Here is a 24,002-nt window from a genome sequence, read left to right as displayed (position 1 = left end):
GAGGTGCGCGCTGAGGAGGAGCGCTGAGGTGCGCCGAGGAGGCGCGCTGAGGAGGAGCGTTGAGGTGCGCGCTGAGGGGGGGCGCTGAGGAGGAGCGTTGAGGTGCGCGCTGAGGAGGCGCGCTGAGGAGGAGCGTTGAGGTGCGCGCTGAGGGGGGGCGCTGAGGAGGAGCGCGTTGCGGAGGAGCGCCTAGGAGGAGCGCTGAGGAGGCGCGCTGAGGAGGAGCGCTGAGGAGGAGCGCTGAGGAGGCGCGCTGAGGAGGCGCGCTGAGGAGGAGCGCTGAGGTGCGCGCTGAGGTGCGCGCTGAGGAGGAGCGCTGAGGAGGAGCGCTGAGGTGCGCGCTGAGGAGGAGCGCGTTGCGGAGGCGCGCTGAGGTGCGCGCTGAGGAGGCGCGCTGAGGAGGCGCGCTGAGGAGGCGCGCTGAGGAGGCGCGCTGAGGAGGCGCGCTGAGGAGGTCTGGCCGCGGCACCTTGAACCCTGGACTGACGATCAGGAGGCGCTTAGCGTTTTATCTACGTCCCACCACGTGGGAAGAAATGACGTCATTTACTGAAGTTGTTGCGTGATCCTCGGAGTAATCCGATGCGGGACCAGGGAGAACCGGACCAGGATCAGCTGGGACGAAGCTCCGGGGGAGACAAACGAAGAATCAAGCCCCGCCTTCATGTGATCAGAGACAGAATAACAGGAAGTGGATCTGCTGATCTAAGGGCGCTGACGTCACCAGCGTTCAGCGGCGTTTCCTGGCGAGTCGCTCGGAACCGCCAACAAAAGAACGTTAGCAACTAGCATCAGCTAGCTGAACACACCTGAGCCCCCAGGTGTGTTTTAGTGCTCGTCAAACCTGTTGCAGCAACACAAACAACGCAGAGTCCCGCGGGCCTGCGCTCACCTGCCCCCAATCAGAGGCCCGCCCCCTCGCAGGTGAGACGTGAGCCAGTCCGTGTGGGTGAGTTCGTTTCGCGTGCCGGGGCGTCCCTCTGTGGGTTCAACGCATCGGTCAGAAGCTCCTGCTGCAGGGAAAGACGAGCCAGGACCCGGCTTCTCGGAGGCCCCCTGACCTTCCGCTGACCTTTCGCTGACCTTTACAATGTGCTCCGCTTTCTGAGAACATTTCTACACGGCTATAAACCTTCGGTCAGAGATGTTCTCTTTTATTGTGTCTTGCAGGTGATGCGTTAATCCAGTCTTATCTCAGGACACCTGATGAAACGCCACGCCCCCCTGTGTGTGTGTGTGTGTGTGCGTGTGTGCGCGTGTGTGTGCGTGTGTGTGTGTCTACATCGTTGCATGTCAAGACATTTACGTTATTTTGTAAAACTATACGTCGATTTAGAAGAAATAAAATGAATAATAGCCTCAAGTAGAATGAAAAGGTGTCTGGTGAAGAAAATGTGAGAAAGCGAGCGAGCGAGAGAGAGAGAGAGACACAGAGCAAGAAAGAGAGAGAGCAAGAGAGAGAGAGAGAGAGAGAGCTCATCCTGAACCTCTGACCGGACTCGGGGATCGTTTGTGATTCTAAAAACACAAATGATCGGATCAATAAGGTTCCAATCAAAGAACCTGAATGCTGACACGCAAGCCTCGAGTCGCCATGACGACAGCTCCACGGTGACCCTCGGGCTGACAGATCACATCACCATGGAAACGACCTGCCGGCCACATCGGTGAACAGAATCCGATCTCTGGAGCCGTGGAGCCGTTAACACTTTATTTCTTTACATTTGGGTTACTGTAGCGGAGGACTCCGAACACCTGGAGCCCCCCGACGCAGCGCGGACCACCTGGAGCTCTGGTCCTCGGGGGGGGGGCGGGCTTCAGACAAAGTGCAGCTTCTCCGTTTCAGTGAAGCGTCGTGTGAAGACACGATTAAAAAGAGTAAAAGGCAGTCTCTTCCAGAAGGTGGTTGGGATTGTGCTCAGGTAGAGAGGAGGAAGGAGGAAGTGGACTCGGAGCTGATGGGGGGGCCGTCTGTCCCCCCGGTGGCGGTTAAAGTGAGCCGAGCCACGCCTCAGGCTGCTCCTCCTCCGCCTCCTGTTTTTTGGCAGCAGTGGTTTCCTGGGATTGACTCCGACGCAGCAGTCCAATGTCTCCGGTGTCTGTCCTCCGTCCTCCGTCCTCCGTCCCCTGTCCCCGGCTCAGCTGGACTTTACTGGACTTATGCTGAGCTGCGCGAAACCGACGAGTTTAACATCGTCAGGAATTTCAGACTCGTCCACACCAGAAGCCTGAAAGAGAACGAGTGATGTCACTCCTGTGGCGACAGCGCCTGACTCCGCCCCCCCCCCCCCTTACCAGTTTAAACGTCACAGTTCGGTTATTCTGAGGATCGTCGACAATCTTCTGCAGATTAGCAGCGACTAGACAGCAAACGAGAGGTTAATGGACGATGCCCTAACCAGTACCCCCCCCCTCCCCCCCCCCCCGTCTCCTTACCGATGACTAAGTCCCTCCCATCCACCAGCCCGGCGGAGACCAACTCCTGGGAGACGCCGTCAGCGGAGTCTGAGGAGGAGGAGCCTGTTAGCGTCCCGCCCCGGTGGGATATGAACCCTGACCCCGACCCTGACCCCACCCTCACCTCGACCGGACATGAACTCAAAGCGGATGTCGTTGAGCTCCTTCTTCAGATTCCTCAGCCTCAGCACGAGGCTGATGGCGACGGCGGCGGCGGCGGCGGCTGGTTCCTGTAACAGAACGGCAGCAGAGCGATCAGTGTTGCGTTGACGTCAGGGACGCCATGAAGACTGCAGCAGCTCAAACACAGGTGTCTTTACCTGAGCGGCGGGGGCGGGGGCGGGGGCGGGGGCATGGGAGGGGCTTGCCGTGTGCGTGGGAGCCTGCAGCGAAGCGTTCTCTCCTGTAGGGACTGGATTCGCCTTCCCCTCATGTGTGGCGGGAACAGGGGCGGGAACAGGGGCGGGGACGGGCCGCAGGTTCCCCGTGGAGCCCTCTGCTGGTGGGAAAAGCTACGACACAAAGAGGAAGTCAGCACCGCTTCACGGCTTTACACGATTGAAAAAAGAGGACGCACACACAGGACAGTCATGCAGATCTTTGGCAAGGCATGATGGGAAATCAACATGTTCATGCGCTCACCTCCATGTTCTGGGCCCCGTCCTTCACCCTGGGCGACTGCAGAATGGACACGACAGATTGTCAGGATTAAAAATATGCAATTTTCCTTATGTCCCCCCCCAGTGGACGCAATAATGGAGCAGTCCGATTGAAGGAATTTGACGAGGCGACTTCAAACACACAGCTGGATGGAAATCACACTGAAGTTAACAGGAAGTAGAATCCCACACCAACATGTGAATTAGGCGTGGACAGACACCGAAGAGGACAATCACGGTCCTCGTGTTCTGGAACTCGGTCCTTTTCGTCTCCGCCGGATTCACACACATCATTCTTGGTTTTAGTCCCCGTTTCTCTTCTCTCGCTGCTCTGTGTTTTAGTTCAGCTATAAGACAAACACCCATCTAGTATATCTCGGCGCGCCCCACAGCTCCGCCTGCTGGCCGTTAGCGGCAGTGACACAGAGGCATGCAGGGTCTCACCCGCAGGGCGCGAGCCGCAGCTTTGCCCTCCTCGCTCTCCTCGTCCAGCTCGTCGTCGCTCCACTCCCACCCGCCGTCCTCCGTCTTGTGGAGCCGGCCGCTGGAGCCGGGAACGCGGCGCACCTACCGAGGATTTAAAGGATGCACCGCCGCTCAGAACCGGGTCGCAGGTCACGTCCCAGCATGCATCGGGAGATCGTGTTCGTGCTAGCAAACCTTTCGAGATCGGTCCGAGATCGTCGGACCTTTATGGAGGAGCTTCTCCTGCAAATAATCGTTGTTCTGGAAAAGGGACGGCAGAATCTCTTACAGAACCAGCCGAGCATCCGAAGGAACACGTTCGTACGACGGTGATGAAGACTCACTTTGGCTTTGGTGAAGAACTTATATTTCAGCAACTCGGCTGCAGTCGGCCTGCACAGAAAGCGACACACGAAAGCGTGAGAGGGGCGGCCGACAGGATGGCGGCGCCGGCGCCGGGAAGCAGGGCACCCACCGTTTCTCCGGCTCCTTCTGTAAGCACATGGAGATCATCTTCCTGAAGGACTTGCCGTACTTCTTCACCATCTCCTTGTCGGTGACGCCCGTCTCCAGACCCGGAGCCTCGTTCTGCAGCGTCAGCATCAGCACCTGCAGGCGTGCAGAGGTCAGCGCCGCCACCGCCGCCGCTCGTTGGGTGCAGGCCAGCTGTCGCTCACCTTCATGGGCGGATACTTGTGATACGGCGCCGCCCCGGTGGCCAGCTCGATGGCCGTTATCCCAAAACTCCAGATGTCAGCTTTGAAGTCGTAGCCGTGGACCTGCGAGTTAAAGTCACGACTTCAGGCTCCCTCCCATCGTTGACCAATGAGGAGTCGGAGAGAGCCTCCCACCTGCTCCATCACCTCGGGGGCCATCCAGCACGGCGTCCCCACAAACGTCTTCCGGACCTTGTTCCTGGTCATGTCTCCTCCCGCTGCTAGAAAGGCACTCACACCGAAGTCTGGGGGGGGGTTAAATGTTGGACAGGAACGCGTAATTCGAGACGAAACGTCACGAGAATGCAGAAAGGAAGGGAAACGCTTTACCGGCGATTTGGACCGACCCGTCTTCACCGAGAAGAATGTTTCCTGCTTTTAGATCCCTGTGTGAACAGCATCAGAGAGTGATGTCACACGCCAGCGTCTAATGCACACGCCCACTCCGGTGGAAGCCACGCCTCCACCCTCCTTCAGCACCAATGAGTGACTGAGTTCAACCAGCAGCTGCAGAACGGGCAATGTTAGCATTCAGGCTACTCCAAACATTAGCATATCAAACGCTGGACTAAAGTAATCAATCGAGCTCCACCCCGTCTGCTTGTGGCGAGTCCCTCAAGCGCCACGCCCGTCCCTTTCCTTCTCAGCGGGGGTTCAACCTGGTGCGCTACAAACCTCCATCGTGTACTTCCTCGATTAGCGGTCTGGAAGCTGCTCGCTCGTGAGGAAGTCCACAGAAAGGACGTTAGCTCGTCACGTTAGCTCGTCACGCTAGCTCGTCACGCTAGCTCGTCACGGCTCACCGGTGAATCTGCCCGTTTTTGTGAAGGTACTCCAGCCCCTCCAGGACCTCCCTCAGCATGGTGGCTATGCTGGCCTCGTCCAGAACGCCGTTCTTGTGCTCGCCACAGGCGATGATGTGCTTGATGATGTCCAGCACCGAGCCTGCAGAGGAGGCAGAGGCTTCGTCACGAGACGAGGAGGAACTCAGACCGAGTGGCGTTCAGGAGGGCGTGGTTAAAACAGAACTCGGGTGCGTCGACCTTAAGGCTAGAAAGCAAACGCAAGCAGACAGCCGGTCCCTCAGAACGCCGGAGCTCAGCCGTGAAAGGCTTCAAACGGCAGCCAGGCTAGCATTAAAGCGACGCCGTCAGCGCTAACGGCGCCCAACCAGGTCCAGAACGCCAGCGGCGACTGGGTCGATGCGTCAACAAGCCGTCTTCAGACCGCGTCACGTCAGAGCCGCTCACCGCCGCTGAGCAGCTTCATCACCAGCCACAGCTCGTCCTTCACCACGAACGAGGTGTGGTACGACACGATGTTGGGGTGGTGGCACTGGCTCATGGCCTGGATCTCCTTCTGCAGACGCAAACGGGGGAAGGGACGCACAGCAGCGAGTCAGTGAACGCCACGCGTCTGATCACGGGCAATCCCCGGCCGCCATTAGCCACGCAGCAGACCTGAACAGGAAACAAGCGTCTGCTGCACAGCGGCGTCGGCGTGCAGCGTAATTAGCTTCCGTAGCATCAGACACCGCCGTCGGAGCACAGCGTTCACGCCGTTATTGTTATTAAACACAGAAGCGGTCGTACAAAGTACAAACGTTCAACGCTGCACGCCAACGAAACTCCGCCCCTCGCTTGTTTCTGTTGTGATGTCATTCCAGCGTCAAGGCGTGGCTGCGGTTTCTTACCGGCAGCTCTTCCATGCTGGTCTGACACTTCTCCAGGTTGATGCGTTTGATGGCCACCTTCTCGTTCCGCGGCTTGCAGAACGCTGCCTGGACGACAGCAGTGGCGCCGCTGCCTGAGGACGACAGCGAGTGAAAGCCGGACCCCGAGGAGAGCGTTAACCCCGACTCGCGTGACACATTCCTCGATTTAAAGGAAAGGACGGAGCTAAACGAATTGGAACACGACAGACGGGATGTAAACGGACATCTTTGTTTCCACATCAAAACACTTAAAGCCATCGTAGCAGACGCCCGGAGAAAGGTGCTGCTCACCGTCCAGAATCGCATTCGTCCGTAAATGACCTTAAAATCAATGTTTATGCCGAACGACACGTCTGCGTGGAGCAGCTTCACGGCGTGGCTCGTGAGAAAACGCTGAAACGCAGCAGCACCTCTAGAAACCACACAATAAGAGTCTCACCGAACCAGGTGGATTCACCTGGGCCCGGAGTTAGAGCTCACACCTGGGCCCGGAGTTAGAGCTCACACCTGGGCCCGGAGTTAAAGCTCACACCTGGGCCCGGAGTTAGAGCTCACACCTGGGCCCGGAGTCAGAGCTCACACCTGGGCCCGGAGTTAAAGCTCACACCTGGGCCCGGAGTTAGAGCTCACACCTGGGCCCGGAGTCAGAGCTCACACCTGGGCCCGGAGTCAGAGCTCACACCTGGGCCCGGAGTCAGAGCTTACACCTGGGCCCGGAGTTAAAGCTCACACCTGGGCCCGGAGTTAGAGCTCACACCTGGGCCCGGAGTCAGAGCTCACACCTGGGCCCGGAGTCAGAGCTCACACCTGGGCCCGGAGTTAAAGCTCACACCTGGGCCCGGAGTTAGAGCTCACACCTGGGCCCGGAGTCAGAGCTCACACCTGGGCCCGGAGTCAGAGCTCACACCTGGGCCCGGAGTCAGAGCTTACACCTGGGCCCGGAGTTAGAGCTCACACCTTCAAAGGAGCAGCAACACCCTCCTTCATGCTCGGTGTGCTAACTTGCGTTAGCTAGCCTGTAGCTTCTTGCTGACTTAAGAAGCGATGCCGCTTTCGCTCGCCAACTACCAGAAACCATTGATTGATTGATTGATTGATTGATTGATTGGCGCAGAGGGGAATCGTGGAACGGTTCCCCCGCTGCCGTGCAGCGACTGGCCTCCTCTCGGCTGCACAACGCAACGCTAGTCTGCGTGTAGCATTTGGCAGCCGACACCGCTGGGGGAGGCTAGGAGGCTAACGTTAGCATGCTAGGCTACTCACCTATCACCTCATTTAGCTCGTAGTCGTCCCTGTTGATGGACCAGGCCTGGGTGGAGTGGTCGTCCGCCATGGCGTCGTCGCGTAAACGCTTATCTGGATCGTAAAAGGAGCCTCGTCTGGTGTAATATCGATTATCGATGGTCACTCCATTCGTCTTCCGTGATGCTTCTGCTAGCCCGATGACAACTCCGAGCGCGACTGTCAACACAATCTTACGCACGAGTGACGTCACGTCACACGGAGCGGAAGCGGCACAGCAACGCCGCCATCTTGAGTGTGGCAAAGTCTGGCAAAGTCTGGCTAGTAAGACCGAGACTGAAGTAGACGTCATTTATTAGCCGTGTTATATCACCTTACATAGTAATACCTTATACTATTATATTAGCTAATACTATCTTACATTGTATTACCCTATATTAGTGTGTATTCTATTATAGTTTATTACATTAGCTTATATTAGCCGTGTATATCACCTTACATAGTAATACCTTATACTATTATATTAGCTAATACTGTCTTACATTGTATTACCCTATATTAGTGTGTATTCTATTATAGTTTATTACATTAGCTTATATTAGCCGTGTATATCACCTTACATAGTAATACCGTATACTATTATATTAGCTAATACTGTCTTACATTGTATTACCCTATATTAGTGTGTATTCTATTATAGTTTATTACATTAGCTTATATTAGCCGTGTATATCACCTTACATAGTAATACCGTATACTATTATATTAGCTAATACTGTCTTACATTGTATTACCCTATATTAGTGTGTATTCTATTATCGTTTACTACATTAGCTTATATTAGCCGTGTATATCACCTTACATAGTAATACCTTATACTATTATATTAGCTAATACTGTCTTACATTGTATTACCCTATATTAGTGTGTACTCTATTATCGTTTACTACATTAGCTTATATTAGCCGTGTTAGCTTGATTTGGGGAGAACCATCCAGGGCCCGTTCCTGCCTGACTCGGGCCCGTCTGCTCGTCCGCGTTGACCAGTCATCAGTGCTTTGAACACGAACTCCACTGATGTTTTAAGACTTTGCTGCAAAAGCTCGGATGCACTGGCGACGCATCCGGGGTGTCATAGCAAGCTGGGATAGGCTCCAGGGTGGATGGATGAACATATTGAAAGGTGCCCCGTGACCTTGGACCTGACCTTCCTGGAGGTCGCCGTCTCTGCTCGGTACTCCGTGAACCCAAACTCCTGAGGAAAGAAAAGCATTCAGAGGAACAACTTGAGTCCGGATCCATTCTCTGAGAGGAATAAAAAAGATGATTTTATAATTAATGGACTCATACCTGCCACACTCGCTTACCTGCTGGTGACGCATCCTGTATTGTGACGTCAGCATTCCGCTGGCCTGTCAGTCCGGTGTTGGATCCGGGGGGCGTGCCGAGGCCGTCCGGACTGCCGGAGACGCCCGTGCGCAGCTGCCGGTAGGTGCGCTGACCTCACGCTCCCGGTGCAGCACCGTCAAATGACGCGCGACTCCATCTGAGAGCGCGCAGCGAGCAAGCTGGGAAGGAGACGCGAGGAAGACTCCGTGAGGAAGACTCCGCGAGGAAGACTCCGCGAGGAAGACTCCGCGAGGAAGACTCCGCGAGGAAGACTCCGCGAGGAAGACCCCGCGAGGAAGACCCCGCGAGGAAGACTCCGCGAGGAAGACTCCGTGAGGAAGACTCCGCGAGGAAGACTCCGAACCCGCACACCATGGAGGCGGGCATAGAACAGAAAGGCGGTGAGAATTGTCTTTAGTTGTCTGATGATGAAGGACTCGGAGGAAGATGAGGTGAATTCTACACGTCACTTCCCGCCTTATCTTTTCTCTAACTGCGTGTTTGAGCAAGCTCACCTGTGGAATTTTAATCCGCGCTTCTTCTGCGCCTGAAGGTGTGGCTACCTGAGCCAGCCAGGTGTTGCTGAAACGCTCCACGGGCTCCACGGTAACAGGTGCCCGCGGAGCCCGTGGACGTGAGTGTGCGCGTCTCTCTCCGCAGGACTCTTCATAGGTTCTATTTGAACCCAAACTGGTCGCTTTTACAGTGCTGACAGTACCGCAGGACGACCACTAGATGGCGCCCGCGAGGCAGCCCTCCACGCCAAAAGCAACCTGTAATGCAAACGTTTCTCTTTTTACTGTTGAATTTGTTAATGTTTTCATTTCTAATCCTCGTGCACCGTCTGCTAACTAGCATTAGCTACATTTAGCAGTGAGCTTCGTTCGCATCGTCATTCTGCCGTCTCACTGAGGACAAATCAGATTAGAAAATAAAATCAGGCAAATCGGATTAGGAAATAAAATCAGGCAAATCAGATTAGAAAATAAAATCAGGCAAATCAGATTAGAAAATAAAATCAGGCAAATCGGATTAGGAAATAAAATCAGGCAAATCAGATTAGAAAATAAAATCAGGCAAATCAGATTAGAAAATAAAATCAGGCAAATCATATTAGGAAATAAAATCAGGCAAATCATATTAGGAAATAAAATCAGGCAAATCAGATTAGGAAATAAAATCAGGCAAATCAGATTAGGAAATAAAATCAGGCAAATCAGATTCGAAAATAAAATCAGGCAAATCGGATTAGGAAATAAAATCAGGCAAATCAGATTAGAAAATAAAATCAGGCAAATCAGATTAGAAAATAAAATCAGGCAAATCATATTAGGAAATAAAATCAGGCAAATCATATTAGGAAATAAAATCAGGCAAATCAGATTAGGAAATAAAATCAGGCAAATCAGATTAGAAAATAAAATCGGGCAAATCAGATTAGGAAATAAAATCAGACAAATCAGATTAGAAAATAAAATCAGGCAAATCAGATTAGAAAATAAAATCAGGCAAATCATATCAGGAAATAAAATCAGGCAAATCAGATTAGGAAATAAAATCAGGCAAATCAGATTAGAAAATAAAATTAGGCAAATCAGATTAGAAAATAAAATCAGGCAAATCAGATTAGGAAATAAAATCAGGCAAATCAGATTAGAAAATAAAATCAGGCAAATCAGATTAGAAAATAAAATCAGGCAAATCAGATTAGAAAATAAAATCAGGCAAATCAGATTAGGAAGTAAAATCAGGCAAATCATATTAGGAAATAAAATCAGGCAAATCGGATTAGGAAATAAAATCAGGCAAATCGGATTAGGAAATAAAATCAGGCAAATCATATTCGGAAGTAAAATCAGGCAAATCATATTCGGAAGTAAAATCAGGCAAATCAGATTAGGAAATAAAATCAGGCAAATCGGATTAGGAAATAAAATCAGGCAAATCATATTCGGAAGTAAAATCAGGCAAATCATATTCGGAAGTAAAATCAGGCAAATCAGATTAGGAAGTAAAATCAGGCAAATCAGATTAGGAAGTAAAATCAGGCAAATCATATTCGGAAGTAAAATCAGGCAAATCAGATTAGGAAGTAAAATCAGGCAAATCAGATTAGGAAGTAAAATCAGGCAAATCATATTCGGAAGTAAAATCAGGCAAATCAGATTAGGAAGTAAAATCAGGGAACTCAGAACTAATGGCAGAGCCTCAGAAGAAGTTGTGTAAATTGAATCCGATGACGTCTCCATGACGACTCGGCCTCCTTCCTGATGCAAAGGACGTGAACACACATCTTGAACTTCCTCTTCACGGGGCGGCGGTGGCGGCGGCTTCCTGGCTGTCAGCTGACTGCCCGGAGTGGACTTTGAATGGGGCGGGTCATTCCACACACCATTTGGTGTGTGCCTTCTGGGCTCGGTCAGGTAGCGGCTCGGTCAGGTAGCGGCTCGGTCAGGTAGCGGCTCGGTCAGGTAGCGACTCGGTCAGGTAGCGACTCGCAGCGATGGACGCCATGAACTGCCTGCAGAGGCAGCGGGGGCTCAGTGACTCGGAGGAATCACTCCGCCTCGCCCGAAGCCAGAAGCTGATCCGAGCCAACGAGGAGATCCTGGGTAGGCGGCGGCTTCAGCCACTTCCTGCTTTCCTTTTGGCTCGCAGGTTACGGCGGTCAGAGTGGAGAGAGACGGCTCGCGTTGAATCAGTGTTTAATCCCCTCCCCCCCCCTGTTCACGCAGGGATGGAGGGCAATCAGGACCTCCAGTTCCTCCTGCAGGGGGGGGACCTCCTCAAGGTCCGCTCCCCATCCTGGAAGAAGACCCGCTTCTTCAAACTCCAGGAGGACTGCAAGACCATGTGGCGCGAATCGAAGAAGTTCCTGAGGAAGAGCCAGACCTGTGAGTGCCGTCCCAGCGTCCGTCCGTCCCCCCCCCCCGGTCTGACCGACTGAAATGTCCTTTTGCTGCGTGGGTTCTAAGAGTGGACGCCTGAGCAGAACCACGGAAGGCCTTGTTGTGTTCCGAGGGCGTGTCCGTTTGCAGCTCGTACTTTGTTTTATCGTATTTCCGGGAGCGGTTATGAAGGAGGTGTCCTCATGCAGGACACTTCCTGATGTCTGTCCCTTTCCCTAGTGGACCCCTAAAGGTGGGCCCGACGTCTCCGGTGAACGGTAACTGCGTTTGTCCCGCCGGCAGATCAAACGCCCGAACGCTGAATCGCTGCTCGTGTTTCAGTTTCACTGGACGAGGTCGCGGCGGTGCGGGGCGGCCGCCAGTCGGAGGGCTTGAAGAAGAACACGGAGGAGATGGTGGAGGACCGCTGCTTCACCATCGTCTTCAAAGGCCGGCGCAGGAACCTGGACCTGATGGCGTGCTCGGAGGTGGAGGCCGGCCAGTGGGTCAGCAGCCTGCAGCGAGTGATCGCCATCATGAGCGGCCTGAGCAAGCTGCAGAAGACGGAGCAGTATCCTGGTCACGTGGGCCCCCCCGGGGGACGCCTCCCCTCCCGGGGGACGCCTCCCCTCCCGGGGGACGCCTCAGGCAGGATTAAATTCAGTCTGAACCGCATGTTAACAGTCTTTTCTTCTCTGAAACGGAACCATGAGGAGCTTTCAGACTTCATTCTACCTGCTTGACTCCGGACGGGTCGCTCCGGACGGGTCGCTCTGGACGGGTCGCTCTGGACGGGTCGCTCCAGACGGGTCGCTCCGGACGGGTCGCTCCGGACGGGTCGCTCCGGACGGGTCGCTCCGGACGGGTCGCTCCGGACGGGGCGCTCTTCTGCACCTCAGGAGTCCAGGTGACGCTTTCGTTTCATTCCTTACATTTAAAACCTTCCAGCTGGATCTTCGGCCGCCTGAAGAAAGCGGACAAGAACAAGGACGATAAACTGAGCGAGTCGGAGCTGAAGGACTTCCTGCGTCTGATCAACGTGGAGGTGGACGACGTCTACAGAGAGATGCTGTTTAAGGTGACGCCCTCCGCGCATCCCAAAAGAGGGAATCAATCTGGGATCGATCTGATGTCGCTTTACCTTCGTGCAGAAATGCGACAAGTCCAACACGGGGTTCCTGGCCGGGGCGGAGCTGGAGCATTTCTACGAGCTGCTGACCTATCGGGAGGAAATCGCCGTCATCTACGGGGCGTACGCCAAAACCGCGGGCTCCATGAGCCCGGAGAACCTGGTGGACTTCCTGCAGACGGAGCAGAGAGAGGCGGCGGCGCTGGCTGATGCTCACGACATCATCAACAAGTACGAGCCGGATGAAAGCGGTCAGTGCAGCACATCCGGAAGCGTCGGGGTCCAGCCTCGCCGCCTCTGGCTCCGCCCACTCGCCCTTCTGTTTGTCGCCCTCCAGCCAAGGAGCAGAAGCTGCTGTCCAAAGACGGCTTCCTCGTGTACATGCACAACCCCGAGGCCATGATCCTGAACGCGGCCCACAAGGAGGTGCACCAGGACATGGGCCAGCCCCTCAACCACTACTTCATCTCCTCCTCCCACAACACCTACCTGAAGGCCGACCAGCTGACCGGGCCCAGCAGCACGGAGGCCTACGTCAGGTAACGGCCGACTCCTTCTGACCATCCGCGTCTGGTTCGATCGTCACGGCAACCTCACGGAACGCACGCCGTCCTTCCTCGCGCCTGGAATCGTGTCCGCCGCTAGTCTGAGCTAACGGACCGGTCCAGACGGCTTCTGAAGCTGGTTCTGGTTCTGGTTCTCAGGGCGCTGCTGAAGGGCTGCCGCTGCGTGGAGCTGGACTGCTGGGACGGATCCGATGGCGAGCCGGTGATCTACCACGGCTACACGCTCACCTCCAACATCCTGTTCAAAGACGCCATTCAGGCCATCAAGGACTTCGCCTTTAAGGTACGTTTATCGGGCGGGGTCCAGCTTCAGGGCGCCGGCGGCTCTCCGTCTAACACGTCCGTGCCGCCGGAGCCAGACGTCCGATTACCCGGTCATCCTGTCCCTGGAGAACCACTGCAGCGTGAAGCAGCAGGAAGTCATGGCCCGCCACATGGGCGCCATCCTGGGCAGCGCGCTCCTCACCGCCCCCCTCGGGCACGGGATGCCCACCAACTTCCCATCGCCACAGGTAGGTGGCGACAAATCACACTTTCATGGGCGGTTCCAGTCACTAAGTGTGTGTGCGTGTGTGTGCGTGTGTGTGTGTGCGCGTGTGTGCGTGCGTGTGTGTGTGCGTCCGTGTGCGTGCGTGCGTGCGTGTGCGTGTGTGTGTGTGCGTGTGCGTGCGTGTGTGCATGTGTGTGTGTGCGTGCGTGTGTGTGTGCGTGCGTGTGTGTGTGCATGTGTGTGCGTGCGTGTGTGCGTGTGTGTGTGCGTGCGTGTGCGTGCGTGTGCGTGCGTGCGTGTGTGTGTGTGCGTGTGTGCGTGCGTGTGTGTGCGTGCGTGTGTGTGCGTGCGTGTGCATGTGTGTGCGCGTGCGTGTGTGCATGCGTGCGCGTGTGTGCGTGCGTGCGTGCATGTGTGTGTGCGTGTGTGTGTGCGTGTGTGCGTGTGTGCGTGCGCGTGTGTGCGCGTAGGAGCTGAAGGGGAAGTTCCTGATCAAAGGCAAGAAGCTAAACTACCTGGAGGCCTCCTTCGGTTCCGAGGCAGCCGGCAAGGACGAGGAGGTGACTGAGGAGGAGGACTCCAACGATGAGGAGGAGGAGCGAAAGCAGGAAGAGAACAGAAAGGTGGAGAACTGGGGGTAGGTGAGACGCGGCGAGGCCTCGGACTGAGGCTCGGCTCTCATTGGCTGCAGAAGAAGCTGGCGCTGGCCCAGGAGCTGTCCGACCTGGTGATCTACTGCAAGAGCGTCCATTTCAACGGCTTCCGGGACGCCAGGCAGAACCTGGGCTTCTACGAGATGTCCTCCTTCAAGGAGGGGAAGGCCGTGGCGCTGGCGGAGGAGCACGGTGAGACGCCCTGGAAACATCGATCCGACTGGCTCCTCCCCCAATCCGGCCCCCTGATCACCTTTTATGGTCGCTATGGCAACTTCGCCGCAGCTTGAGGCGTTGCACACGGCGTTCGTCTGAGGCCACTGTGGGGTGAAACCCGATTTAAGGTGCTGTCGGGTCCAGACTGTCCGGGAGCTCAGACGAGTCCTCCGTCTCCGGGTCTCCTCGTGTCTCCCGTGTCTCCACGTGTCTCCCGTGTCTCCACCTGTCTCCGTGTCTCCGCAGCTAACGCCTACGTCCGTCACAATGTGGAGAAGCTGAGCCGCATCTATCCGGCAGGATCCAGAACCGACTCGTCCAACTACAACCCGGTGCCTCTGTGGAACGCTGGCTGTCAAATCGGTAGACGCTGACCCGGCTGTAACGGGCACGCACACACGCACGCGCGCGCGCACACGCACACACACACACACACACTCACCAATGAGACGTTCCTTTCCAGTGGCCTTAAACTTCCAGACGAACTGCTCCGAGATGGACGTGAACCAGGGCAGGTTCCTGGTCAACGGGAGGAGCGGCTACGTCCTCAAACCGGCCTTCATGAGGGACGTGGACACGGAGTTTGACCCCGTGACCTTGACCCGAGGGGCGTGGCTGCAGCACAAGACGCTCCACATCATGGTAGAGCTTCTCTGTGAAGACGCTCGCTGGGGTTTGCTGTTAGACGCTGACTGTCCCGTCCCGTCCCATCCCGTCCCCGTCCCGTCCCGTCAGGTCATTTCAGCCCAGCAGCTCCCCAAAGTCAACAACAAGAAGTCCTCCATCGTGGACCCCCTGGTGAAGGTGCAGATCCACGGCGTGCCGGCTGACGCCGCCGAGGAGAAGACCAATTATTTTGAGAACAACGGTAAATGAGCGTCCCGAAGATCGAATGCTTGTCTTGGCTTTTCTGGGGGGTCGTCTCAGAGCATCCTGGGAAACGTAGTCCCGCTGGTCGTCCGGAGCATCCGGTGACGGGGGGGGTCGTCTTAGAGCATCCTGGGAAACGTAGTCCTGCTGGTCGTCCGGAGCATCCGGTGACGGGGGGGGTCGTCTTAGAGCATTCTGGGAAACGTAGTCCTGCTGGTCGTCCGGAGCATCCGGTGACGGGGGGGGTCGTCTCAGAGCATCCTGGGAAACGTAGTCCCGCTGGTCGTCCGGAGCATCCGGTGACGTCGGCTTCCTTTCGCTTTCAGGCTTCAACCCGGTGTGGAACGAGAACTTCTGCTTCGAGGTTTCCGTGCCGGACCTGGCGCTGGTGCGCTTCGCCATCAGAGACCACGACTCCATGTCCGACGACGAGTTCGTGGGACAGTACACGCTCCCATTCAACAGCCTGAAGATGGGTGAGGGACGGAGACACTTCTTCGTCCTCACTCCTTGCAGGCGCTCCTCATCCTCCTCCTCTCTGCTCCTCCTCAGGGTATCGACACGTCCCCCTGTTCAACCAGAACGGGGACCTCCTCCTCCACGCCGGGCTCTTCGTTCACGTCATGGTCGTCGACGCCGAGCGAGACGCCTAGCGAGACGCCGAGGACCGGCAGCCACGTCTCAACAGGATTCTTTTAACCTTTTAGCCCTTTTTTATTTGGAGTTTGAGCAGCTGCTGTGAGACGCTCGCCTGAGGCAGGTGACAGGTGTCGGTGAGGCGGCGCTGCCCCGGGAGGACCGGGATGATGCGAACCGGGTCGGTGGAGCGTTTCCCCTCAGATTGATTTGTAAACGTAATCAGGATCTCTTTAATCGCTAACGATCTATTCTCTGACGGCACAGAATGTTTCATAAAGATCAAAGTTAAAGCTGCTTCCACGTTAATGAGATTCACACCCGGGGGGGGGGGGGGGTCCCGATTCAAATACCTGACTGGTTTACGAGACGCCTCTGGTTACCTGCACAAGGTGACCGCTGCTGGACACGCCCTCCAAACGCTGGCAAAGGTGACGCACGGTCACGAGTAACACCTGACTGTTAGCATGTTAGCCACGTTTAGCTTTGATCCTCACGTCATCGGTCCTCCGTAATGTCCTGATGGACAGGCTGGACCTCACGGAACCGGAACGTTCCCTCTGACGGAACCGAGCTGCGTTCTGAAGTCAGAGTGGAAGAACGGACTTAGGGTTTAAGAAGCCTTTTATTATGGAAGGGGGGGGGGGGGGGGGTAGTGATCAACACTCCGCCAAAACCGGGGGGGGGGGGGGACTTTGGTGTTAAATCAATACGTGATGAATGGTAGAATGAACACACACACACACACACACACACACACGCACACACACACACGCACACACACACACACACACGCACACACACACACACACACGCACACACGATGGCCCAGCAAAGGAGACGCTGCATCCAACGTCTCAAACACAATCCTGACAGGAAGGTAGAGAAACATTGGGACGGGAGGGACGGGGGGGACGGGGGGGACGTCCTCCAAGTAAGGCATCGGGGCCCCCGCCTGGACGGGCCGGGACAAAAACAAAGCCCACTCGGGGAACGTAGCTCATGACGACGCGACTGGAACCAACGGTATCCTAGCGACCAAAATAGAAAACGATGTTTCTACCAGGAACACCTGGAGCCGCCGTGACAACCAATCAGGTGAGAGACGGGACCTCCCCCAGGGGAGGGGCTTATTGCTGTGGTCGCTGGTGGCTCCTCCCTGAACGTAGGCACTGAGGTGAAGAGCAGGTCGAGAGTCGGGGGGGGGGGGGGGGGGGGATGAGATCGGACCCTCGTCTCGTGTAAACGGGGAGCGAAGGCTGTGGGTTCGACGCCGGCCAGCTAAACCCCCTAAAGACGACAACTCGGTGAAAGAACTACAAACATGGCACTCGACCGGTTCATAGAGGAACCCAGAGCAGGGACAGAACCGAGACCGTCCGGAACCAAGTGGCACAAACAAGAGAAAAGACCCGGTTGGACCAGAACAGAAGGGAACCGCGGCCCGGTACGAAGCCCGTCAAGAACCAGCGCCTCCTGGAAAACAATAAAACGAGCCCGGCGGGAAACGCAGCACCATTTCACCCGAGCCAGGAGCAAGTTCTGGACCGGCAGGAGAGGTGGAGGTTCCGGCCCGACCCGTCGACATGATGACGGGTCCAGGGTCCAAAGCAGACGCTAAACTATTAGCATGATTCCGGGTTCGTGTGAAAGACGGCGTGTAGAAAATGTCTCCTCGTAGAAAGCGCGTCCCCCGAAGGCACTTCAGTGAGAACCGAGGAGAACCGGTTAAACTGCCTGCATAGCGACGAGACGAGGACAGAACCGGACAGAACCGGACAGAACCGCCGCGCGCTGCCTCACGAGGAGGGCTTCCCTGGGTTTTGGTTTTAAAACACCGGATAGTAACACTTGTTGATTTGCAGATAAAAGCCAGAGACCGTTCCTCTTGGCGATTGTCCCCGGGACGCTCTGGACACCGGCTGGTCTTCTGATGTCCCCCCAGGAGACGAACGCAGAGACCGTCCCACAGAGAGACGCCGAGGCGAGAGGGGCGTGTCCTGCTACCTGCCCCGCAGGTTCTGCAGGACTCCGTAGACCTCGTCCTCTTTGCTGAGTCCCTCAAAGACAGGCAGCAGGTCCAGCAGCTCCGTGTCATTCATGTCGTCGAACCAGGACTGGACCGGAACCTGCAGGACAGAACCTGGAGTCAATAGAAACGCTGGACACGCCCACCTCAGGAGGACGTAACGATGCAGTCCCGACCAGGCGGGGGGGGGGGGGGGGGGGGCTGAACTCACAGCATTTTCTGGGTGGAAGATATAAGAGGCGGGAGAATTGTCCACGATGATGACGTCGCCGAGCTCCCGTCCCAGCCGGCTCAGGTCTTTGACGTAGTTCCCTCTGTGGAAGACGCAGGACTCCCTGAAGAGCCGCGCCCGGAACACGCCCCACTGGTCCAGCAGGTCGGCCACGGGATCCGCGTACTGGCAGAGAAACACGCGTTACCATGGTGCCCAACGGCGCCGGGACGCCACCGGGACGCCGCCGGGACGCCGCCGGGACGCGAGCACGACACGAGCAAAACTACAAACGCCGGAAGGAAACTAAGCGGGTCGGCGCTATTCTGGGATACACGGCCAGGAGGCGCTGCTGCTACAGAACCACCAGGACGCGCTAAGCGTGGCTCCACCCCCGTCCTTTACACTTACCAAAGATGAACAGACACCGATACAGAGCGGAGGGGAGGAACAATTCAGACAGTCAGGTGAGCGGTACAGATCAGAACCGGGAGCAGCACACGCCGGGCCATGGCCGCCGGGCCATGGCCGCCGGGTCGGAACGCACCTTGGCGAGACTGGCTGTGAACAGCACACATTCAAACAGCTCCCCCATCTTCTGAAGGAACTCGTCCACGTGGGGTCGTTTCAGCACGTACACCTGGAAGACACGCCGGCAAAGTCAGGCCGGCGTGCAGGGTTAGGGTTAGGGTCGCCAGGTCAAACGCACACGCCAACATCTGCTCACGGGTCACTTCCTGTGAGCAGCGGCCGCCACCCAGGACAAGTAATGGAGGACAGGCCGACCAGGATACACAGCCTATCCTGGATTACTTGAACCGGATCACGGCCTTCTCTCAGGACCAGGGTGCAGCTAGTTAATCCTGCTAGCAGTGTGTGCGTGCGTGCGTGTGCGTGTGTGTGCGTGTGTGCGTGTGTGTGCGTGCGTGTAATACCTGATGAACGGTACCATCGATCTCCACTGGAACTATAAAATCAGCATTGCTGATCGGCTATAAGAAGAAACAACAGCATGTAAATGTCGTTCAGGCCTTTGGTGCAGTACCACCACTGACCAGCAGGTGTCCCTCTAGGGGGACACAAAACCCACACAGGACGGAAAATATCTGGCAGGAAGAAGAAAATAACAAACGTCTCCTTGTCCTTCTGTCTGAGTCCGTCCTCCGGACGCGACCCCCCCCCCCCCCCCCCGCCGAGGTCCGATGTCTCCCGGTTGGTCCCCTGTCCCTTACCTTGAACGAGCTGTGGACCAGAGTCTCGTCCAAGTCGATCACCACACACTTTTTGCCGTGGTCAGATATCATCACCTCTGGGAGGAGGTGTTTAGCCGGGGGCTGCAGGACAAGACAAGTCAAAGAAACGGGGGGGGGGGTGAGAAGCAGCGAGAGGATCTCGTGTGAACCAATCACAGCACAAGGAGCAGAAACGCAACTCCGTGTTAGGAAGCGATGACGATGCGTTTAAAGACTCCCGCTGGGCGTCTCCACTGCTACATGCTAACAGGCTAACATGCTAACATCAGAGGTTTAGTCGTTTCTCACACCTTTCAGGTGAAGCAAAGGTTCGATCCAAACTTCAGATTCTAGTGGGAGCAGGAGCGAATGGGGGAGGGGCCACGAGCTGAGCGTCACCCGTTTGACCGGGGGGCGGAGCCAACAACCAGCAACTGCTTTTCTTTGTTAGTGAATTACATTTAAACCTTTTCCCCATCAGACGGCGGCGCTCATGCAGGAGGAGCTTATTAACCCAGCAGGTGACGGGGGGGGGGGGGGGGGCGCCGGGGCCCACGCGGACGGGATGTGCCAGAACCAGCCCACTCAGCCTGCATGCAGAGGCAAAGACAAGGAAGGCGATACATACACACGGGACGGGGACGGGGACGGGGACGGGGACGGGGACGACCTCGACCTGGTCACACTACAACACAAGAGACAGGGTGAGGCACGGGAAGGAGACGCAAACGGCCGGGAGACGGACGCGGAGCTGCAGCCCACCTTGGGAGGCGAGCCGTTCTCCTCCACAGGCGGCGGCAGCGAGCCGGCGGGGGCGTTGGGGGCGTTGGGGGCGTTGGGGGCGTTGGGGGCCGCCGCTTCCACATTGTAGCTGCGGAAGCAGCAGAACAACGTGCTGAAGATGCTCCGGCTCCTCTGCTTCTTCAGGCTGCTGGACTGGGACGCTGTCAGGGACGGGGGGGGGGGGGGGGACAGGAGGGGGACAGGAGGGGGACAGGAGAACGTCTTTTTATTTGCAACTGCAACTGCTGCCGTGATTCGCCGGCTGGGACGCCGTGATTCGCCGGCTGTGGCGCCGTGATTCGCCGGCTGTGGCGCCGTGATTCGCTGGCTGGGACGCCGTGATTCGCCGGCTGGGACGCCGTGATTCGCCGGCTGGGACGCCGTGATTCGCCGGCTGCGTTGACCTGGACGATCAGAAAATAACCGGACGGGCAGGATGACATCATCAGAGAGAGTTTAGAGGATGCTCTGCCCCGCCTCTCATTCCGGGGCCGCCATCACACACCGGCCTTTATCAACGGGGACTAGTGGAGTACGGCGGCTCCTCCTCCTCCTCCTCCTCCTCCTCCTCCTCTTCCTCCTCCTCTTCCTCCTCCTCTTCCTCTTCCTCCTCCTCCTCCTGTCGTGGATCCATTTTGAAACCATGCTTACGTTTCCCCCCCATGTTTCAGCTGGCAGGTGAGTGACAAGCAGCCTGGGAGGAGGTGGGAGGAGCTGAGAGGAGGTGGGAGGAGACCCTGCGGAGCCTATACAAGGCTGCATTCCTCCCCCCCCCCCCAGCATTATGTCATGTCTTTTTGCATCTTGGCATCGCGCTCTGAGCAGCCGTCAGATGTTTGTGAGGAAAACATGGACCGATGGGTCGGGGGGTCGGGGGGTGGGGGGGTCGGGACACAGCCGTCCAACAAACGCCGAGTTGACCGTGAGATCAATGGGATTAAGAACGGCCCTTAATTCTAGATTCCCCAGAGAGAACAGGAAACGGGGAAGCGTCAGAGCAAGATGGCCGTCCATCTCATCAACGTCTTTAAACCAGGGGCCAGGAACCTCTGACCCTTCCCTGGATCCGGGGACCGGTCCCTGGACTGAGGCTGCAGGAACGGGACAGGACCAGGACCAGGACAATAACGCTGTCTAACAGCTGCCTTTGTCGTACGGAAGAAACGGACTGACAAGACCGGTCCGTTTGAAATGAACCACACAACAAGAACTCATTCAAAGTACAAGGAAAAACACCTTTAATACCCCCCCCCCCCCACCCCCCCATCTATGTGTCCACCGCCAAAACAAGCTCACGTCCAAACTCAGAAGAGAGAGAGACAAAATGAAATCTTTGTTGCCGTATTCCCTGGCCCGGAGGCCGGCGCTGCTCGGGCCAACGGCGCCGAGGTTCTATATTTAGGCTGCAGCGTGGCAGGCGTGCACGGCAGGCGCGCACGGCAGCATGCCGTGGGGGGGGGGGGGGGCTGGACCAAACATCCAGCCCCCCCCCCAATCGTCTCGTCTTCAGCCGCTCCATCCCGACTCCAGGTGAGAGGCGGGGCACACCCTGGACGAGACGCCAGCTCAAAGCAGGACAGTAACTCCGTTTGTAGCGATCGCTTCACCTCAGCGCCACGTCTGAGGAAACTGGAAGTCCGGGAGAAACGCCGGCAAACAACGTCCACACAGCGCCGCCCACTGCGCCACCCGGGAACAACCATTGCATCTCATTCACACACACACACCTTAGAGGCGGCGCTGAACCGGTGATTCGACCTCTGCTACGGGTCATTCTAATCTGAGCGGTGAGGTGTGCGTGTGTGTGCGCGTGCGTGTGTGTGTGTGTGTGTGTAGAAATAAACATGCTTCAAATCAAAACAACGCCTGATCGGTTTCATTGGTGATGAAGATGAGACACAGACACTTTAACAGAACTATAAAAAGGGAAAAGGCAGAATCCGGTGCAGAAAGGTCACCTGTAAGGTCACCAGAAAGGTCACCTGTAAGATCTACCTGTAAGGTCTACCTGGAGATGCTCCGGCTTTGTCACATTCAACACTTTTACGTCCCAAATAAAACTTTTTGCGACTCATCCGGTGAGTCATAAATCACAGCGCTACATCCGGGGCGGAGCTAAAACGTTCGCGGGATGGTGCGAAACACAGATATAACGTTAAAAAGCAGCCGATATGCGTTACTATGCGTTACATTATTATATTGTTATTGTGCAGAAGCCCCGCACGCCCCGCAACCCCGCTAAGCTAGTCAGAGACGGCGTTCGCGTCCCCTTACTGGAAACCCAACTGGTTCATTTGCTCCTGAATAAGAGCTAGTTAACGAGCGCTAGTTACGTCACTAGTTTGACCCATGTCAACAGGCAACCAGTGTCGTAAACTTCTAGCGCAGCCGGCGAAGGCGCGAGCTAACGGCTAAGTAGTTAGCATGCTAGCAACAGTTTACCGCCAGTAGGGAACTCTTCCGTACCTTTTTCCGGGTTAAATATCACCTCCTCCTCCTTCGGGTTGGACACTTGGGTTATAATGTGGTCCATTCGGGCGGTGCTCCTTGTTCCGTTTCCCACAGGTAGTAGTAGCGCGGCGGCTTCGTTTGCTAGCTAACGTTAGCTAGCCGCTTCAGGTGAGGGTGACCAGCCAGGCGACCGTCCGGGGCAGGGTGTCGTGACAGCGGGTGCAGCCAGCCAGCGGGGGGGCACGGAGGTGACTGGCAGCCGGTGAAGGGCACTCATTTACGGCTCTCCGCCAAATAGCATCGCTGCAAAATGAAGACTTGGAGCAACTCCGGTAGCGCGTCCGGCTAAAAATAAGAATACTAAAATAAGTAATAACAGTTGAATGCTAACTAGCTGAAGTTAGCTCCGATTAGCGATGACGGCTAGCCGTGATGCTCCGATCAGCCAGAATGGGACGGCCGTGTTTAAGGTGCGCGTCGGGCCCGGACCGGACTCCCCGCGCAACATGGAGGCGTTATGGATTTAGCGTCGCCTCTGAAGCGGGGCGCTCGGCGCCGTGGGAGGGGGCGGCTGTGATGGCTTCCCTCCGGCGGCGCCTCTTTCCTCTTTTCTCACGCAACAAACTGATTTTATTTGTGGGGAGAAACTCTAAACTCTGACATGATGAACTTTGCACAACTGTGGCAGGAACGCGCACTCACGCGCGCGCCCCCCCCCCAGCAAACGAAGCCCATTTAACAGTCCAACCGAAAATACCGGAGCGCGTCCGGTCCCCGCTCGCAGGCAGAGAGCGCCCCCTCGCGTCTGGCGCAGGAAGTGCGTCTGTATCGATCTGCTGGTCTGCTGATCTGTTCAATAACATCCGCCGCAGCATCGGGTCTGGAGGAGTGCGCCCCCCCCCGGTAAGACATGTGTGTATTTAAAAACATGAACTTCATGAAGGAACACGTGATCTGACGCCTCCTGCCTCTTCCATGTCTGGAAGGAGAATCCTCACAGGTGTGGCCGGCCAGGTAATAACGTCGTTGTTCCCTCCCCCTTTCAAACCGCGGTCCCAGAGTTTCTGAGTTCTGCTGGGGCCGGCGCGGACCCCCCCTCGGCGTGGCGCGGTGCTGGAGTGAAAGATAAATATATCTCCCTCCACCTCCTGCTTTCGCTGCGTCTGCCTCATCCTGAGCGGCCGAGGCTGGAGAACGGAGCGCAGG

General features: G+C 56.3%; 4 protein-coding genes and 1 long non-coding RNA gene across 6 annotated transcripts in view; 3 read left to right on the top strand and 2 right to left on the bottom strand.

Annotated features, from left to right (window-relative positions):
• Positions 1 to 798: 798 nt before the first annotated feature.
• On the top strand, positions 799 to 1,375 carry LOC137904544 (uncharacterized). The gene is made up of 2 exons (XR_011105816.1): positions 799 to 924; positions 1,171 to 1,375. It is a non-coding gene; the product is annotated as an uncharacterized lncRNA (long non-coding RNA).
• Positions 1,376 to 1,697: 322 nt separating this feature from the next.
• On the bottom strand, positions 1,698 to 7,444 carry LOC137904248 (serine/threonine-protein kinase OSR1-like). Of its 2 annotated transcripts, none has more exons than XM_068748406.1 (17): positions 7,275 to 7,444; positions 5,991 to 6,103; positions 5,548 to 5,656; positions 5,101 to 5,242; positions 4,628 to 4,683; positions 4,433 to 4,542; positions 4,259 to 4,360; positions 4,057 to 4,190; positions 3,926 to 3,974; positions 3,777 to 3,842; positions 3,561 to 3,683; positions 3,100 to 3,135; positions 2,778 to 2,969; positions 2,582 to 2,687; positions 2,437 to 2,505; positions 2,296 to 2,360; positions 1,698 to 2,228 (listed from the first exon to the last, which is right to left on the bottom strand). In XM_068748406.1, the coding sequence occupies exons 1-17, from the start codon at positions 7,342 to 7,344 to the stop codon at positions 2,139 to 2,141; spliced, it is 1,632 nt and encodes a 543-aa protein (XP_068604507.1). In that variant the 5' UTR covers positions 7,345 to 7,444; the 3' UTR covers positions 1,698 to 2,138. The 2 variants fall into 2 exon arrangements, with proteins under 2 accessions (XP_068604507.1, XP_068604508.1); XM_068748407.1 differs by having other exon boundaries at positions 2,826 to 2,969.
• A 3,710-nt stretch (positions 7,445 to 11,154) lies between these two features.
• On the top strand, positions 11,155 to 16,372 carry LOC137904237 (1-phosphatidylinositol 4,5-bisphosphate phosphodiesterase delta-1-like). Its single transcript, XM_068748388.1, has 15 exons — positions 11,155 to 11,254; positions 11,378 to 11,536; positions 11,873 to 12,101; positions 12,479 to 12,608; positions 12,682 to 12,910; positions 12,997 to 13,198; positions 13,364 to 13,508; positions 13,585 to 13,737; positions 14,186 to 14,338; positions 14,407 to 14,560; positions 14,831 to 14,947; positions 15,048 to 15,226; positions 15,320 to 15,452; positions 15,781 to 15,930; positions 16,007 to 16,372. The coding sequence occupies exons 1-15, from the start codon at positions 11,155 to 11,157 to the stop codon at positions 16,105 to 16,107; spliced, it is 2,334 nt and encodes a 777-aa protein (XP_068604489.1). The 3' UTR covers positions 16,108 to 16,372.
• A 389-nt stretch (positions 16,373 to 16,761) lies between these two features.
• On the bottom strand, positions 16,762 to 23,291 carry LOC137904324 (CTD small phosphatase-like protein). Its single transcript, XM_068748489.1, has 7 exons — positions 22,812 to 23,291; positions 20,325 to 20,506; positions 19,563 to 19,664; positions 19,266 to 19,322; positions 18,878 to 18,970; positions 18,331 to 18,516; positions 16,762 to 18,219 (listed from the first exon to the last, which is right to left on the bottom strand). The coding sequence occupies exons 1-7, from the start codon at positions 22,876 to 22,878 to the stop codon at positions 18,094 to 18,096; spliced, it is 813 nt and encodes a 270-aa protein (XP_068604590.1). The 5' UTR covers positions 22,879 to 23,291; the 3' UTR covers positions 16,762 to 18,093.
• A 676-nt stretch (positions 23,292 to 23,967) lies between these two features.
• Positions 23,968 to 24,002, top strand: part of LOC137904473 (protein-cysteine N-palmitoyltransferase HHAT-like protein) — a 4,441-nt gene continuing 4,406 nt past the window's right edge. The window contains 1 exon segment of the mRNA XM_068748657.1: positions 23,968 to 24,002. This exon segment is cut by the window's right edge and continues 67 nt beyond it. The gene's annotated coding sequence lies outside the window, so the exon portion shown is untranslated.

The sequence above is a fragment of the Brachionichthys hirsutus genome, chromosome 15, assembly GCF_040956055.1.
Source record: "Brachionichthys hirsutus isolate HB-005 chromosome 15, CSIRO-AGI_Bhir_v1, whole genome shotgun sequence".
Taxonomy (NCBI): domain Eukaryota; kingdom Metazoa; phylum Chordata; class Actinopteri; order Lophiiformes; family Brachionichthyidae; genus Brachionichthys; species Brachionichthys hirsutus.
This window is presented reverse-complemented; position numbering and strand designations above follow the sequence as displayed.